The sequence below is a fragment of the Pyrgilauda ruficollis genome, unplaced genomic scaffold (genome assembly GCF_017590135.1).
Source record: "Pyrgilauda ruficollis isolate IOZ18807 unplaced genomic scaffold, ASM1759013v1 scaffold46, whole genome shotgun sequence".
Lineage (NCBI taxonomy): Eukaryota > Metazoa > Chordata > Aves > Passeriformes > Passeridae > Pyrgilauda > Pyrgilauda ruficollis.
Window position 1 is genome coordinate 5161692 of NW_024526155.1, and position 16407 is coordinate 5178098.

The 16407-nt window shown below is 65.0% G+C and overlaps 3 protein-coding genes across 3 annotated transcripts; all 3 read right to left on the reverse strand.

Moving 5' to 3' along the window:
- Nucleotides 1–4081: 4081 nt before the first annotated feature.
- On the reverse strand, nucleotides 4082–9095 carry LOC121359616 (keratin-associated protein 10-4-like). Its single transcript, XM_041478683.1, has 12 exons — nucleotides 9020–9095; nucleotides 7854–8003; nucleotides 7106–7249; nucleotides 6705–6845; nucleotides 6291–6425; nucleotides 6038–6181; nucleotides 5785–5928; nucleotides 5455–5604; nucleotides 5215–5364; nucleotides 5013–5132; nucleotides 4313–4483; nucleotides 4082–4263 (listed from the first exon to the last, which is right to left on the reverse strand). The coding sequence occupies exons 1-12, from the start codon at nucleotides 9093–9095 to the stop codon at nucleotides 4082–4084; spliced, it is 1707 nt and encodes a 568-aa protein (XP_041334617.1).
- A 1238-nt stretch (nucleotides 9096–10333) lies between these two features.
- LOC121359617 (WAP four-disulfide core domain protein 3-like) lies at nucleotides 10334–12465 on the reverse strand. Its single transcript, XM_041478684.1, has 7 exons — nucleotides 12300–12465; nucleotides 11888–12028; nucleotides 11601–11744; nucleotides 10809–11004; nucleotides 10717–10730; nucleotides 10490–10633; nucleotides 10334–10344 (listed from the first exon to the last, which is right to left on the reverse strand). The coding sequence occupies exons 1-7, from the start codon at nucleotides 12463–12465 to the stop codon at nucleotides 10334–10336; spliced, it is 816 nt and encodes a 271-aa protein (XP_041334618.1).
- A 1174-nt stretch (nucleotides 12466–13639) lies between these two features.
- On the reverse strand, nucleotides 13640–15878 carry WFDC2 (WAP four-disulfide core domain 2). The gene is made up of 4 exons (XM_041478685.1): nucleotides 15458–15878; nucleotides 15066–15200; nucleotides 13906–14061; nucleotides 13640–13813 (listed from the first exon to the last, which is right to left on the reverse strand). The coding sequence occupies exons 1-3, from the start codon at nucleotides 15876–15878 to the stop codon at nucleotides 13907–13909; spliced, it is 711 nt and encodes a 236-aa protein (XP_041334619.1). The 3' UTR covers nucleotides 13640–13813; nucleotide 13906.
- Nucleotides 15879–16407: the final 529 nt, after the last annotated feature.

The window sequence follows — 16407 nt, forward strand, 5'->3', positions numbered from 1 at the left end:
TCCTTTCCGGGAGTGCCCGTCCCTCAGGGGCAAGAGGGTTCACGCACTCTGCACCTCTGTGGGTGCACGTGGGAGCCAGGTGTGGACACGTGTGTGCGCTCCAGGCTCCCTGCGCTCCTGCTCAGCCCCTCGGGCCGCTCCTGGCCTGGCCACGGACATCATCCCGGTGGCACAGCGCCGCCTCTTCCTCTGTCCCTGCTGGGTGCCGCATTCCTGGGAGGTGCCGCATTCCTGGGTGTTCCCCGGGTACCCCGTCACTGCTTTCCCATAGAGGAGGTCTGGCCGGTGGCTCTGCCCTCCCGGCTGCACCCATTGCTCACCCTGTGGGTGCCTGGTGTCAGGGCAGGACAAGGGCATATGACACAGGTCCTCCTCTGGAAGTGGTTTTCTGTCATGTGAAACCTCAACATCCACCTGGGAGCAGCCCCCCTCATCTCTGGCACCGTCCATGCATCCACCGTGGTGTTGTCCCAGCCCGGCCATGCTGTTGCTGCTGGTGCAGGGACAGGCGGGGCTGCTCTAGAAGACGCCTTTGGTTCGTCCAGTGATCACCCGGCCTCTGCGATTCCCCGGGGAGACAGCAGGAAAAATTCAGCCCAGGTGGATTTTGGCGCTGTGGCCACCAAGGGTGACCGCTAAGTCCCTGTGCAAGGGTGTCTTTCCCACCGCCCACCCTGACTCTGCACCCCCGACCGCCTCCGGCACGTCCCTCCGGATTTGCTGCCACCCCTGCTCAGCACTGGGGACACCGCCACGGCCTCATCCCGGGGCTCCGCAGGACGGGCAGGAAAAGCCGCGGTGGGGCGTGGGCGGGGGGCGCGGGTGGGGGTGGCACCGCCCTCCAAACCCCACCCCGACTCCGACTTTCCTGGCCCCTCCCCACGGAGCTCTCCTCGCCCTCCGCTTCCCCCTTGGGACGGTAATTACGGCAGTAATTAGCATGGCAATTATTCTTGCTGAATGGGAACATCTTAATGTGTTTCTCCCTCCTTTGGCAGGTTTCACCCCACGCCCACCCACCGGCGGGTGCCTCCCAGCTCCGCGCCCGGGGCCCCTCGCCTGGAAGCTGAGCCGGGGGCCAGCCGTGTCCCAGCGCCGGGGGCCAGCCAGGCACGAGGCAGCCCCTGGAGCCCCAGCCTGCTGCCAGGAGCGGGGGTCTGCCGCAGGACACAGGGCACGGCTCGGCGCTGCTGTTCCGCGGGAGGGGGAGGGTGAAGGGGACGGCCCCAAACCGAGAGAGGGTGATGAAGGAGGCGGCAAAGGGACAGGATGGGAATGGATGGGAGCATCGGCGGGACCTGCCTTCCACAGCCACAATGGTAGCAGCGAGCTGGTACCCACAGGCTCAGCCCTGTGCGTGGGCCCGTCCTGCCAGGGATGCTCTCTGTCAGATGAAAGGGAGCATGGGAGAAAGCGATGAAGGGATACACCTCTGGCACAGCCTTTCCCCAGGACTTGCACCACAGGGAGCACAGGGAGAGCGGTGCTGCAGCGTGCTGTGCCCCAGCCCTTCCCTGGCTGATGGCTGTGCCAGAGCTGGCAGCTTTCCATGCCCTGGCATGGTACTGTCATGATCCCCCGCAATGCAGAGGCCAGTGCCAACCTTAACCATATCTGTCCCCAACACAGGCTTGTCCCCAGGAGGCTGTGGCAGCCACTGGTGCTGTCCCCAGCCCAGCCTGGGTATGCTGCTGCCACCAGCCAGGCTCCCTGAGGGCTGTGCCGGGACAGCTGTCCTGTCCTACCGGTCCCCCCAGCTCGAGGGCTGTGGCCAGGATGCCACCAGGGAGACCAGGCCCTGCCCGGGTGTGGCTCGTTACCTGCATGGCAGGTATTAGCTTGGTTTAGGCACCAGCCCTGCTCCCTCCGCCCCGCCTGCACACCTTAAATCCCAGCCCACCACACCCGGGGCCAGACCCGGCCATCCAGGGCACCATGGAGCTGCCACCTGGCTGTCTTCTCCTCCTTGCTGCCCTTCTCCCCCTCGCCAAGCGGTCCAGCCCAGCCCCGCACACAACTGGACAACAGGAGCTGGGGATGGGTGAGTGTGGCCAGGTCATGGCCTGGGAATGGGATACTCCAGGTGCCACTGCTGCCCACTGCCCCACATGCTGCCAGGTGCCTACAAGTGTGGGACTGTGGGAGGCTGGGGTCTGACCCCGGGGCACTGGGGGCTGCTGCGGCCCCTGCTGTGTGCCTCTCAGCAGCGTCCTGGCCACTGTGTCCTGCAGCAAAGCCTGGGTACTGCTACCACATCGCAGAGGTGGAGGACCTGCTGGACAAGGACTGTGGCTCCTGCCCCATGGGTGCCTCCTGTTCGCGCTGCACCAGCGATGCCGACTGCCACGGGGTCACCAAGTGCTGTCCCAGCAAGTGTGGCCACACGTGCCAGGAGCCAGTGTTGGGTGAGGACTCAGTGGGGGGCTCTGGAGTGGCAGCGTGGCATTCACAAGGGTGGCTGACAGGAGGGGTGCTGGCTGACATGGGGTAGCAAACTGGGAAAGGGAGGTCCCTGGGGTGTTCCTGAGCTCTTGATGGGTCTTGCAGACCCTGGGGGTCACCACACTGTGCTGTGGGGAAGCTACTGGTGTATGGGGCTGTAGGCAGGTGTGTGCAGTGTGTGCTGGCACGAAGGGAATGGCAGTAAAAGGGAACCAGAACTGTGCGGGGCTGTCTGAGGGCATGAGAGCGCTGAGCGTGGGGATGTGTCCCCCCTGCCCTGGCTCAGCCTGTCCCCTTTGGATCGTGCAGACTTCTGCTACCTGCCCTCAGTCTGTGGGAACTGCAAGGCTCTCTTCCGCCGCTTCTTCTTCAATGCCTCCAGCCAGCAGTGTGAGGAGTTCATCTACGGCGGCTGCGGCGGCAACAGGAACAACTTTGAGACCAAGGGCGAGTGCTTCCAGGCCTGTTCCCATGTCAGTAACTAGCAATGTGCTGTGGGCCATGGGCCACAGATGGCAGCTGCTCCTGGCCCCTCTTCTGATGCCCCAGCTCCCAGTTCCAGGTGCCTGGCAGTGCTGGCCTGGGAAGTGGTGGCTTCTGCACAGCCCCAGCCTGGGGGAAGCTGCTGACAGTGGCATATCCCCAACCCTACAGGGAGACCATGGGGCTGGTGGCAATGAGGGCTGTGGGCTTGGGTGGCCATGCTGGGGGCTGTGGCTTGCCTGGGATGCTCACTGGCCTAAGGACAGGTACATGTGCCCATGCCAGCATGGATGCCCCCTCCTATGCCTGGTGCCTGAGCCGAGGAGCCTGTCCCTCCACTTGGACTGTGACAATACAAGGACGGGTCCCTGGATGAGCAGGTCTGGGTCTGGTCCTTCCTGCCTGAGCTGGCAGGAGCAGACAGTGCCCGTCCCCCTGGGCACTCCTCCCTCGTGGGGCCTGGGCGGTGGGTGCCTCCAGCAGCATGGCACGGCAGGGCTCACCCAGCCTCCACCCTGCAGCTCCCACTGCCACGGATGGGCTCCCAGTCCAGCCCTGCCTTCAAGCTGCCGACATGACCTGACTGGGAGCTGGAGCCACTGAATGGAGGAGGAACAGCTCCTGCCTCGATGGATGCCTGGGGTAGTGCCTGTCCCCACCCTGCCCTGACCCGGGTCTGTGTCTGCACTGCTTCACTGGTCCTGCGGCTCCAACTCTGGCTGAACCTCCTGGCCCTGGAGGCCTCAGGTGATTTCAAGGCCACTCCAAGACCACATGGGGCAGCTGGGGCCAGTCAAGCACACACTTTATTGCTGGAGGTGGTGGGGAGGGGACAGGCCAGCTGGGGGTCATGACTGTCCCATGTCCCCTGGCTTCCTGCTGCAGAGGATCTGCTCTCCCATCACACAGCATCTGAAAAGGAGGATATGCTTTTAGGGAGCAACGAGGCTGCAGGAGTGAGGGACCAGTGGCCATGATTGCAGCCATGCTGGCCATGAGATCTCCATCCCACTCCACTTCAGATCCCTCATTTGCCCTGCTGGGAGCAGAGCAATGGGGCAGCAGTGGGAAGTGGCCTCACAGTGATGCTGAGCTGGGAGCATGCCAAGGGCTGTGCCCTTCATACAGGTCAGCTGGCACTCTGCATGACCTGGTGTTAGCCCTGGTGCTGGCCCCCTTCATGGTGGCCATCGGCCTCCTTACCACCAGACACCCTCGTGCAGACGTGGCCACAGCCGTTGCTGCAGCACTTGTGGCCCCAGGGACATTCCTCATCGAGGCTGCACAGGTCCAGGCAGGTCCCACCGCCCCCAGGCACGGGGCACACTCCATCTCTGCCTGCAGGGCAGAGCACCCTGCCATGGACCACCTGGCTGAGACACCCCACATCTCCTGGGGCAACACTGGGTGTCCCGTGCCTCACCTCCAGGAGTGTCCACGCAGACACGGCCGCAGGAGGTGCGGGTGCACCTCTGTCCCCAGGGACACTGTGAGTCGGCCTCGCACTCCTCCGAGCACTGCTCAGCCCTCGGCTGGGGCACAGCCACAGTGTCCTGCTCTGTGGACAGGGGAGGATGGTCACCTGGTGCCTAAGCTGAGGCTGTGTGTGCTCATCACTTGCACAGAAAGAGGGGGAGGCATGGAAAGAAGGATGGGGGCAGATCACATCTGTGGAGGGTGTGAGACCCCCAGAGGTAGAGCTGCCTTGGCAGAACCAGCTCAGGGGCCCATTGTGGTCATGGTGAGGGGTCCTTATTGGGGATGAAGGGCCAGGATGCCCTGGGGTGGGTGCCAAGGGGACCTGGGCTCTGTCCCTGCTGGGCTGGGTGGGTGTGGGTGTCTGACCTTGCAGAGAGGCTGGTGTGCAGACGTGGCCACAGCCATTACTGCAGCACTTGTGGCCCCAGGGACACGCCTCGTCGAAGTCACACAGGTCCAAGCACGTGCCTCCCTCCCTGGGGATGGGGCACACTCCCACTCTGCCTGCAAGGCAATCACCCAGCTGGGGCACATCTGGCCTGGGCCACCTCACCATGGGGCACTCCAGGGCAGCCACACATCTCCTGGAAGGCCTGGCTGGTTCTCACCTCCAGGGATGTCCATGCAGATGTGGCCACAGCCAATGCTGGTGCACCTCTGCCCGCGGGGACACTGTGAATCAGCCTGGCACTCCTCCACACACCGGCCATCAGCTTTGTCCCCGCTGCCTGCAGGGGCAGCACCTTGCTGTCACCTGGCTGCCCTTGGGGGGCTGGGGCCAGCTCCCCTCGCACAGGTTGTGCCTTCTACCTCTGGGCACGGCGACGCACTCCCGGCCGCAGCCGGTGTCACAGCACTTCTCCTCTCGCCGGCAGACGCTGTCATCCAGGCACTGGCTCCCGCGCTGCCGCCGCCGCAGGTCCCAGCACGGCCCTGCCCGGGGGCACTCCCCGGGGTGCTCTGCCACAGGAGGGACTCGGGTGAGGGCGGAGGTCCCAGCCCCGCTCTCACATCGCTTCCCAGTGCTGGTGGCCGGGCTGTCGCGCTCACCTTGGGCAGGGCGGGTGCAGCGCATGGCGCAGCCAGAGAAGCAGCACTTCTCCTGCCGGGAGCAGTCCCTGTCGTGGGTGCAGGAGTCCATCTCCGTGCACGGCTCCGATGCGTGTTGTGGCCTCACCTTTGGGCACTCACCGGGTTTTTCTGAGAGGGGCAGAAAGAGGGACCACCCTGTATTGCAAGCACCTCCTTTTGTGCAGCCTCGGGGTGCCCTGACCCAGGAATCTGAGTGCCTGCCCTATGGCAGCGCCGTCCCACATCCTGTGCCCAGGAGCTTTGACAGCATTCCCGGTGGAATCGCAGTTCTAGAGACTGTCTCCTCACCTGGTTCCGGGGCTGAGCACACGCTGCCACATCTGCTGCTGCTGCAGCACTTCTCAGCGCCCGGGCACTGCCAGTCCTTGGTGCAGGGGGTGCCACACGGGGCCAGCGGAGCCTCCTCAGCCAGTGGGCAGATGCCTGGTTTCTCTGGGGGCAGGAGGCAGCAGGGCTGGGAGTGCAAGCAGCAACAGCGGGTGTTCCCCACCCAGTGTCACAGTCCCTGGAGCTGGGGGACACCCCTGCCCGTATCTGGCACCTTGGGATGGGGGCAGGCAGACGTAGTCGCAGCCACGGAGGCAGCACTTCTCCTCGCGAGGACACTCGCCATCGTGCCAGCACCAGGCTCTGCAGTCGTAACTGGGGAACAGCCCAGCACGGACTGGGCAGAATCCATCCTTCCCTGCAGGCATGGTGTGGTGTGGCTGCAGTGCCACTGCTTGGAGACAGGGCCGTGGAGACCAGGGCAGGTGGGGCTGTAGAACCTTTGGGGTGGCTCCCAGCCCCCTCACCTTGCCTGTTGGCCACACAGTGCCTGGTGCACAGCTGGTGACAGCACACGTGGAACGGGGGACAGTCCTCGTCCTTGAGGCATCCCCACTGGTGCTGCAGTGACCTTTGAGTCACTGGGACAGGGCTGGTGTCCTCTGCACCGTGGAGCAGGATGAGACATGATGGTGGCCTCACCAGAGGTTGGTTGTGCTGTCCCCTTCCCTCCCCACTCCAGTGCCCACCTGGGGGCTGTGCAGTGTGTCCCCACCCCAGGCCTGGCAGAGCCCACCCTGGCAAGCATGGGGTGAGGGGTCCCGTTTGTGCCACAGCTCTGTGCCACGGTGGCTGCTGCCCCACGGCGTCATTCCCGGCCTCTGAGCCATGTCCCCGCCCTCACTGCCCATCCTGTCCCGTGCTGTCCCGTCCTGCCTCACCGGCCGGCACTCCCGGCAGGCACCGGTGGCCGCAGCTGCTGTTGCAGCATTTCTGCGCGTCGGGGCAGTCACCGTCACCTCGGCACCGCTCCCGGAATGGTCCTGGCTGCACCGTGGGGCCCTGGCTGGGCTTGGGCTGGTCTGACAGGGCAGAAGGGGTGTGACCATTCAGCATCCCCCACCGCCGCCCTGCCTGCCCCGGGGGTCCCTGCTTCCTGCCATGACCCGCACATTCCTGGTGCCTGCGGCCACGTTGGGTTTTCCCGGCAGTTGTCAGGAGCTGCCGGAGCAGGGAAAACACCGTGCGCTGCCCCAGGGGCCAGGGCGTCAGGGAGACAGCTGTGGCACACAGGGTCCCTGGGGGGAGCCAGGGCTCGCAGCCGGCCCCGCCGAGTCCTTACCCTGCGCCGGCTCCAGGCAGGCAGAGCCGCAGCCCAGCGGGCAGCACTTCTGCGCTCCCAGGCAGTCCTTGTCCTCCAGGCAGGGGAAGGAGCAGGGGGCAACGAGCCCCTCGGGGGCTGCTGCCGGGCAGGCACCGGGCTTCTCTGCAGCGCCGAGGGGCCGAGAGGTGAGGCTGCACTGCGGTGTCCTAGGGCAGCACCAGGAAACCTGCCCCTGCCAGACCCCTCTGCCTCGCCCTGGCTGCGCCCCTTCCTGTGCCCCATCCCATCCACACATCCCAGCGGCGCTCAGGAGGCCGCTAGCAGAGCACACGGGGCTGCTCCCAGCGCACATGGGACAGGGAGAAGGGTGCCAGCTGCGCCGGGACAGAGGTGTGCCAGCGGCTGCAGCGCGGTGCCGTACCTTCTGCCGGGGGGATGCAGCGGAGCCGGCACTCCCAGTGGCAGCACTTGAGCCCAGCAGGGCAGCTGGAGTCATTGGCACAGAGTGGGGACTCCAGGCGCAAGCAGCGCATGAAGTCCCGTGGACACTTCCCCGGTTTCTGGGAGTCCCCTGCGTTGGGATGGCAATGTCAGGACAGTGCCAGAGCCCCTCATCCTCCTTCCCTGGGGAAGCAGGATGTGGGTCTCTCTGCAGGGGACTGCAGCCCAGGGGCTGGAGATACAGCGCACAGGGAATGGGACAGGGAGAAGGGTGCCAGCTGCGCCGGGACAGAGGTGTGCCAGCGGCTGCAGCGCGGTGCCGTACCTTCTGCCGGGGGGATGCAGCGGAGCCGGCACTCCCAGTGGCAGCACTTGAGCCCAGCAGGGCAGCTGGAGTCATTGGCACAGAGTGGGGACTCCAGGCGCAAGCAGCGCATGAAGTCCCGTGGACACTTCCCCGGTTTCTGGGAGTCCCCTGCGTTGGGATGGCAATGTCAGGACAGTGCCAGAGCCCCTCATCCTCCTTCCCTGGGGAAGCAGGATGTGGGTCTCTCTGCAGGGGACTGCAGCCCAGGGGCTGGAGATTTCTCAGCATCATGGCCCTGGGCTGCTGGACCCCCACACCGAGACGTGCGTGGCACAGCACACTGTGGCACAGTGTAGCATGACATGTCATGGTGTGGGGTGGCACGGCCCCTGTGTGCCCTTGCAAGTGCCACGAGGAGTGTCACTGGCCCTGTCAGGGTGAAGCCAGCACGGAGCCAGCACCAGCTGGAGGTCAGGGTTTATTCCTGAGCATCCTGCTACTGCGGGCATCCTCACTGCAAGCTCCTCCCTGCTGCCGTCTCCTCATCTTCCTTCTCCTCCTCCTCCTCTTGGCACCCTTTGCTCCTCTTGGCCGTGTTGGTAAACTTGGGGCAGCCCTGCCTCTGGTTCAGGCGAGCTCCAGCTGGAGCCTGTGCTCGGCTCCTGCTGCCAGCTGGGGCTGCTGTGCCCGCAGCTCGTCCGGCTGCGGCGGGGCCGGGTGTTTGGGCTGCAAACAGACGCTGCCGGAGTTTCACTGCAAACAGCAGCTGCTCGGTTCAAACAAGGAGGCACCGGCCGTGGTCTCGTGTGGGCAGAGCCACGCCGCAGCCGGGCACCACCGCCCCAGGCACTGTCCCACGGCGGGGGGCTGGAAGCAGGGGTCTGTGCCCAGGATGCAGCAGAGACCCTGCTGCACGTGGTGCCGCTGGAAGCTGACACTTGCTGTGCCCGTGGGGTGCAGGGGGTGCCCACGGGGCTGAGGGCATGCACACATGCCCCTGCACCCTGGGGTGGGGGCAGGGTCCCCCAGGCAGCAGGGCTGCGGTGCAGGTGCTGCAGCCAGCTGGGACATGGTCCCTGTCAGCATCTGGGCAGGGACAGAGGGGACACGGCAGGGACACGGGGGCCGAGATGCAAGGAGCTGCTCCCAAGCTGCAGCCGCCGGGTTTGACTCTTGGTACTCACCACCCTTCTCTGGTGTCACGCTCGGCTCTGCCCTGAGGATGAGGAGGCCCAGGAGGAGGAAAACTCCTGGGCTCATGCTGCTGCTGGGGATGCTGTGCATGTCTGGAGCTGAGCTGGGGCTTGGTTTGAAGTCTGTGGCAGGGGTGCCTGAAGTGGCAGGGCAGCTGAAGTTGAGCTGCCTGCTGTGGCAGCTGATTGTGCTGTGGGCAGGAGGGGCAGGAGGAGGGGCAGTTCCCAGAACCCGCCGGCGCCCCGCCAGCCATCCCGCTTATCTCTGCCCAAGCCCTGCTTTGGGGTCATGGTGACCTGTGGGGCTGGGAAGGCCAGATGGGGTCAGGCACTTCTGCCCCTCATGTTGCACCACCCCATCCTTGCTGGAGCTGGCTGCCATTCCCTCTCTGGGTTTCCTTCCAGCCCCTCTCGCCCCTCTGCTCCCTGGAGTGGAGGCTGTGCATAGACCCCGTGGCTTGGTCCTGGCATGGCTGTGGGAGCAGCACGGGGGGTTCTAACAGCTCTACTGCTGTGGTGCTGCTCCTCAGCCAAGTGCAGCTTCCATGCACGGGACTGCTTGGGATCCAGCACCCTGCGTAAGCAGGTACTGCCATGGCCCTGGCACATGGGTGATGCTCCCTGCCCCCTTCCTTGTCTGGATGCTCCATCTGGCCTGACCCGTGACTGCTTTTCCTACCAGGTTTTGACACTCTGGGATGCAAATGAGCCCTTCCTTGGCACAAGGAATCTGAGAGAACTGGTTTTCCAGTCCATGACTGCTGAGGGGACATCATGCAGCCCCCAGGCCCAGCAGGATGGTTACCATGGAACAATGATGGCCGGAAATCACCTGCATGGAACTGGGACCATCTCCCTGCCCTCGGGCAGTGCCTGCATGCAGGGATGGCTGCCTGCACCTCCCTGCCTGCAACAGCCCAGGCTGCCAGAGCCTCTGAGAACCAGAGCACAGAACAGGGATGGTGACCCAGAGCAGAGGTGCCTGTGGGATGGTTTATTCTGTCTCAGTGCTGTGGGGCAGAGGTGCCATTGTGGATGCAGGGTTTTGCCTCATGCAGGGTTGCTAGGAATCTTGGCCATGGGTAGTGCAGGCAGCTTGCAGCCCTTAATGGCACGGCTGGGGGTGCCAGGGACCCTGACCAGAAGCATCGGAGTCAATGCTGGTGCCATCCTGCCTCCACAGGGTGCAGTGCAGGGAGAGGTGTGGGGTGCACCAGCACCTCTGCTCAGCCCATGGGTGCAATGGCAGTGGGGTGGAGGATGACCCTGAAATGGCAGCTCCTTGTCAGCCCTTCCTGGCCATGGCTACGCTGTACCTGGAAGAGGCAAATGAGGTGGTCAGTGAGGATGCCTCAGTGCTCCCTCTCTGAGGGATGGGGGGCCCTGTGGTGCTCCTGCCCTGGCCTCCCTCTGTCCCCTCCAGGCTGGACCCAGGAGGCAGCAGGCTGGAGGGGACTGTACCCCACAGTGTGTGGACGCAGACCCGGCTGCAGCCGTGCAGGCAGCACTTCTGGCCAAGGGGACAGTCCCTCTCCTGCAGGCACAGGAGGAGGCACTTGGCTGTGTGATCACCCTCTGCTGCAGGGGGACAGAGACCTGGCCATGCTGGAACATGTGGAGAGAGAAAGGGGTGAGGGGCTCAGGGCACCCCCCCAGGGTGGGGAGCTTCCCTGCCTGCAGGCATGAACTTCTCACTGAGTTCCTGGAGAGCAGCTGAGCTTTGGAGAGCAGATCAGACCCCAGCCCCCCAGAGGGTCACGGTGACAGGTGGGGAGGGGGCGCAGGGGTCTTGTCCCCACAGGGTGCCGATGGTTTACCCTTGGTGGGTGGTTTGCAGATGTGGCCACAGCCAGTGGTGCAGCACTTGTCGTTCCCAGTGCAGTCACCATCAGTGTCACACAGCTCCAGACAGGGCCCCAAGGAGCCCCGCAGCACCATGGGGCACACACCAGGCTTCACTGTGGCACGGTGGCTCCCTGGTGACAGGAAAGAGTGCAGCTGTGCCGGGATTCTGTCCCCAGTCCCGCTCCTGGCGCAGCCTCAGTCTCCATCCTGTCCCTGTCCTGTGCCTCCATCTTCCTTCCCCAAGCCCCATGATGTCCTCAGTCACCAGCCTCACACCATACCAGTCTGACCCAGTGAGACCAGTCACAGCTCAGTATGGGATGCCAGCTGGTAGCTGGGGTAGTGAAGGACAACCCTTGCTTTGGCTGCAGTCTGAGGGGGTGCAGGAGGGAGGGTCAGGAGGGGGTTCAGCCTTTCACACACTCGGAGCCATCTCCCACCCATCACGGAGCAGCTGGGGATCCCTTCCCACAGCACCCTGCGGGCCAGCTCTGAGGGCTGGGGCTGTGCCCAGGGCAGGCGTGTGGCACCGGGAGCCACAGCCAGTGGCACACACTCCCTGGGGCCTGGATGGATGCCAGCAGCTGCACACTTGGCCGGGCACAGCCGCTGTGCCTTGTCCACAGTAGGGCTGGCACACGCTGGGCTCTGCCAGGGGGCAGCTGGGCTAGCACCAGTGCAGTGGTGGGCTGGACCTGAGGATCAGAGAGGGCTGGCAGGGCTGTACCTGTGTCTGGAGGGGTGCAGGCCAGCCCACAGCCAGAGAAGCAGCACTTGTGTTCCCCAGGGCAGTCCCGGTCATCGGTGCAGCGGTTGGGGCAGGCAGCAGCTCTCCTCTGGGCACGCTTCCGTGGGCAGAACCCAGGTTTGGCTGCAGGGAAAGCTCAGGGTTTGGCCTGCAGCCAGCCTGGCCCCACTGCCCACGACCCCCCTACAGTGTGATGGGGCCTGCAGACTCCTGGGGCTGCCCCGGGGCATCCTCAGCCTGGCATGGGGATCTCCAGCACACCTCACCTGGCTCAGCAAGCACGCAGCGGGTGCAGCAGCCGCGGGTGCAGCACTTCTCTCCCAAGTGGCATGTGGTGTCGTTGTGACATCTTGTCCCACAGCTTGGCCCGATGGCACTGCCAGCACGGGGGCAGTAGCCCGGGCTCTCTGCAGAAGGAGATGCTCCATGCAGCCATGTCTCAGGGAGCAGGGACACCCCCTCCAGGGGCACCCGCACAGGCACCAACCCACATCCCACCCATTGCCCGATCCTCGTGCTGGCATCCCTTGGAGTGAGCAGCAGTACCTGTGGTGGGCAGGAGGCAGGTCCAGACCTTCCCCATCTGGCAGCACTTCTCAGCAGCAGGGCAGCTGTGGTCGGAGAGGCAGTACAGTTTGGGGGGCCAAGGGGCTCCGCTCGCCCCTGCCGGGCACTCACCCATTTTGGGGGGGGCAGGCGGGGCAGTGGGGCTCCAGTGTCCCTGCAGGGCCCGGTGTGGGGATGCAGTGAGGGTGAGGGCAGTGCCCTGGTCCCTGGGGCTGTGCTGCTGGGCCAGGGTGAGCAGTGCCAGGAGCACCAGCAGAAGGGTGCGGTGGCCCAGCATTGCGCTGCAGTCCATGGGCTTTTGGGCAATGGGCTGGGATTTAAACCCTGCTGGAGTGGGGGCTGGCCAAGCCAAGCTGCTCCTTCTCATGGCAGCACAGTTCTGGGACTGTGGGAGTGCTGGGCATGAACAATTCAGCTTGGGGGAGACTCCTGGGGCAGTGCTGGGCTCGTGACCCATGGCTGACACATCCGCAGCTCCCTTTCCAGGTCACTGGTGACCTGTGAGCAGCTGTGCCAAGGGCTGAGCAGCACTGAGAGCCACACCATTGTGAGCCTGGAGGGGACACAGGAGCGGTGTCCTGTCCCAGTCTTCAGTGTCCACTGGATCCCTCCTGGCACACGTGGAGCAGGGAGAGCTGCTGTGGAGCTGTGGTGCAGGCACAGCCTGCACCTGCACTGCAGAGAGAGGGGGGAACCAGCACCAGACTCTGGGCAGTGCTGGGCAAGGTGTGGGGCTGCAGGGGCTCTTGGGGTGCCAGCCTCTCCCAGGCAGGAGGGACATGCTCTGATCCCAGGGGCAGGGAGCAGGAGCAGGCAGGTACAGAAGAAACAGGGCCCCTGGAGACCTGTGGAGAGCACAAGTGCCAGGGGAAAGTAGGACAGGAGCAGGAGCCCAGATCTGAGCAGGTGGGGAGGATTGTGGCAGGGGCAGGCATGGGACTGGGGCATGTGGGTTGCACTGCTGAAAACTCCTTCAGGCTTCTGCTGTGGGCAAGGTGCCATGGCCAGGCTGGGAGGGCAGAGGTAAGGAGGAGTCTGGGTGATGCTCGTGTATGAGCACACGCTGCAGCCTGTTTGTCCCCTGGCCATTGCAGAGCAGGGAGCAGAGAGCACCTCTGCTCTGATGGGACACAGACACAGCTGCACCTTGGCAGTGCTCTGAGCATGCTGGAGGACCCAAGGTGGAGGAGCCAGTGTGCAGGGACAGCTAGGGCCATGGACCCATGGGACAGCCCCAGGGAGGGCACAGGACCCTTGGGGGCATGACAGAGTCAGTCGATGCTGCTGCTTGTGTGAAGCCCTTCCAGGCATTCCCTGTCATGGGAGGGAGAGGCAGCCATGGCTTGTGATGGAGAGGTGGCCATGGTGTGGGATGGAGAGGTGGGCACAGCATGGAACAGAAAGGGGGCCATGGTGTGGGACAGAGAGGCAGCCACAGCATGTCAGGGAGAAGCTGCTTTATTGGTGAGAGTGCAGGGGTCTTGCCCTGAGCAGAGAACCCCAGGGAGAAAACTGAGGCTGAAGGCTCCAAGCCAGGGGGATGGTGCAGGGCCACGGCCAGGGCATGAGGGATGGGCATCGGGCAGCAGCTTCCCTGTGGCTGGGCTGGCAGGAGGCGGCTGCATCTGCAAAGGAGCAGAGGCTGTGAGCAGGATGGGTGCACAGGCACCGTGCTGCGGTGCTGTGGATCCCTGGGGCTGGAATGCACCCAACTGACCTCAGTGGAGGATGGGTGTCACACAGGAGACCTTGCCACAGCCATTCCTGCAACACTTCTGGATCCCGGAGCAGTTGGCATCGGTCTTGCACTGGTTGGTGCAGACACCCAGCATGGGGATGCCCGGGTTGACGGGAGGGCAGGTGCCAGGCTTCTCTGAAAGGCAAAGGAACATGGCTGAGACCTGCTGGCCCTGGCATGGGGGGCAGGGCCTACCCTGCAGCTCCCAAAGCTGTGGGCATGGCCCTAGCCCCTATGGAAGAGGGACCACCACAGTATCCAGCATTTCCCCCATCCCATAGATCTGCTTGTTGGCACTCCTTGCCAGCTGGACCTGATGGGGACACGTCAGGGAGGACACATGGCATAGTGGTCCCCAACGGTCCCTACGCCCAGTGCTCCCTCTCAGGGACACAGGGCTGGCAGCACAGGATGCACAGCTGCAGCATGCAGATGTGACACAGGCCTTGGCCCTGCTGTCCTCTACAACTGCCATGGATGGTCCAGACTGTTTGCTCATAGCAGGGGGGTGTAGCCTAGGCCTCAGCCAGGATCACGGCCCCCCAAACAGCCTTTGCCCAGCAGTGTGGGGCCCCTGCCCCACTGCCTGCCACTGGCACTGAGCTCTGCCTCTGCACCATGCTCCTCTCCACTGTGGTGCAGCCAAGCCAGCCCTGTCCTGCAGGCAGCCATGGAGGCACTGCAGCCTCCAGGTCACATCCATCTGTCTGCAGCTGTGGATTCCAGCTCCTGCATGCATCTCCTTGGTTTGCTGTTCAGAAGGACTGTTGTGATGAGCAACAGCATAGTGCCCCCCACATCCTGGGCTGGCAGCCGCCCACAAGGCTGAGCAGGCAACAAGGGCTGCAATGGGGAGTGGCGCAGCCCCCACCCTCCACCCAAGCCCCAGCATCATTTCGGGGTGTCCACTCAGCCCCTGCATCGCTGAGAGGAGGAAGGAGCGAGCGTGGCCCAGCAGGAGCACACCCCGAGCCTGCTGGGGTTTCATGCAGCCCCCAATCCCTGTCCTGCAGCTGAACACACATCGGGCACCGAGGCCTGTGGCCACCACTGCACCCCGGAGCACCCGCACTGCCGGCAGGGACGGGCTGCTGGTTCGTGGCAGTGGCAGCACGGCCAGGAGCAGGAGGGAGTGTTACCGTCAGGCTTCTGGCAGGCCTTGCCGCAGGCTGCCGGGCAGCACTTGAGGGTGCTCTCGCAGTCGCCATCGGACTGGCACCCCACTGTGCAGTTCACGGCATCCGTCGCCGGGCTCGGGCACACGCCGGCTTTTGCTGCAAGGCAAAGGTGGGGCGTGGGCAGGAGCGGGGCGGCCGGCGCCGGGCAGGGCGAGCGCTGCCTCCCTTTCCGGGAGATGCTGCCCCGGCTCCAGGGCTGGGTCCAGGGATGCTGCCGAGCCCAAGCGCGCCGGGCACAGGCCGGTGCTCGCCCCGGCCCCCACGCCGGCTGCCCTGCGGCTGGGAGGGAGGGATGCTGGCCGCTCGCCGGGCGTGCCGTGACGAGCCGTGCTGGGCCATGCGCTCATACTCACTGGTGTCATTCTGGGCGGATGCTGCCGGCAGCTCTGCCCAGAGAGCCAGGAGCCCCGCCAAGATGAGGACGCTGCGGGCCGCGGGCATGGTGCAGGAACCGGCTGCGCTGTGGCCGCCCGGCCGGCCTTTAAGCTGCTCTCCAGGTGGGGCCGGCGGGCTCGGCCTTCCGGGTGGCTCCCAAGGGCCGGGCAGGGCCAGGCTCCCCCTTCGCGCTTGCACAACCCGAGTATCAGGTATCTGCTGCTGCTGGCTGCCGACCAGGGAGGGGGAGCCTCGAGGTGACTGGGCGGCCATGCTGAGAACTCGCCCGGCAGGAACAGCAGCCAAGCACCCCTGGCCACGGCCCCCGCACGCCGGACCCCGGACAGCCCCACGCTGAGCCCGCCGGGCCGCTGGGTCGCCGTGGCCCTGCGTGGCCATCGGCCCTGGGGATGAAGTGGTACCGCTCGGCGGGAGTGAGGCAGGCGCCAGTGCACCCGTTCAGACTCAGCCTGCATGCAGCACAGGCATGAGCTTGAATGGAGCCCCCGGCCTGGGTCGCTGATGCCCCGAGGCCAGGAGGAGCCGGCAATGCACACAGGGTTGTGGCTCAGCTCTACTGCTGCTCAGCCAGCTCCTGTGCCTGTTGCAGCCACTGTTCCCTTCCAGCTCTTGCTCCTCACGTGAAGGGTGCTCCAGGCTGCCTGTGCCTTGGGCAGGTGCCTGCCCTGGGGCTGCCCTGCGCCTTCCCACAGCCTTGGGAGCTCCTGCCCAGCCGCAGCCCTGTCCCACGGACCCTGCCACCCTCGCAGCCTCCCACAGCACTGAGGATGCGGATGGACCGTCCGACCACCACTTGTGCAAGTGGCCGTCAGGGAGCGTCACTGACATGCACTCCCAGTGCTCCGGGGCGTGGTGGTACTGGGGCTGTACGACCCCAGTCCCTTCGGCCTGTCCGGGATACCCTTCC

Excerpts from the sequence above, each read along its gene's own strand:
- WFDC2 (XM_041478685.1), bottom strand. The coding sequence starts at position 15,878 with ATGGCCACGCAGGGCCACGGCGACCCAGCGGCCCGGCGGGCTCAGCGT. Across the intron at positions 15,201-15,457 it reads ATCCGCCCAGAATGACACCA|CAAAAGCCGGCGTGTGCCCG; the intron begins GTGAGTATGAGC and ends TTTGCCTTGCAG. Across the intron at positions 14,062-15,065 it reads GGCCTGCCAGAAGCCTGACG|AGAAGCCTGGCACCTGCCCT; the intron begins GTAACACTCCCT and ends TTTGCCTTTCAG.
- LOC121359616 (XM_041478683.1), bottom strand. The coding sequence starts at position 9,095 with ATGAGCCCAGGAGTTTTCCTCCTCCTGGGCCTCCTCATCCTCAGGGCA. Across the intron at positions 5,929-6,037 it reads CTGCCTGCCCCCATCCCAAG|AGAAACCAGGCATCTGCCCA; the intron begins GTGCCAGATACG and ends TCCTGCCCCCAG. Across the intron at positions 5,605-5,784 it reads GTGCTCAGCCCCGGAACCAG|AAAAACCCGGTGAGTGCCCA; the intron begins GTGAGGAGACAG and ends TGCCCCTCTCAG.
- LOC121359617 (XM_041478684.1), bottom strand. The coding sequence starts at position 12,465 with ATGCTGGGCCACCGCACCCTTCTGCTGGTGCTCCTGGCACTGCTCACC. Across the intron at positions 12,029-12,299 it reads GCCTGCCCCCCCCAAAATGG|AGAGCCCGGGCTACTGCCCC; the intron begins GTGAGTGCCCGG and ends CTCCTTCTGCAG. Across the intron at positions 11,005-11,600 it reads CTGCACCCCTCCAGACACAG|GGAGCCACCGTGCCACAGTG; the intron begins GTACAGCCCTGC and ends TCCTGTCACCAG.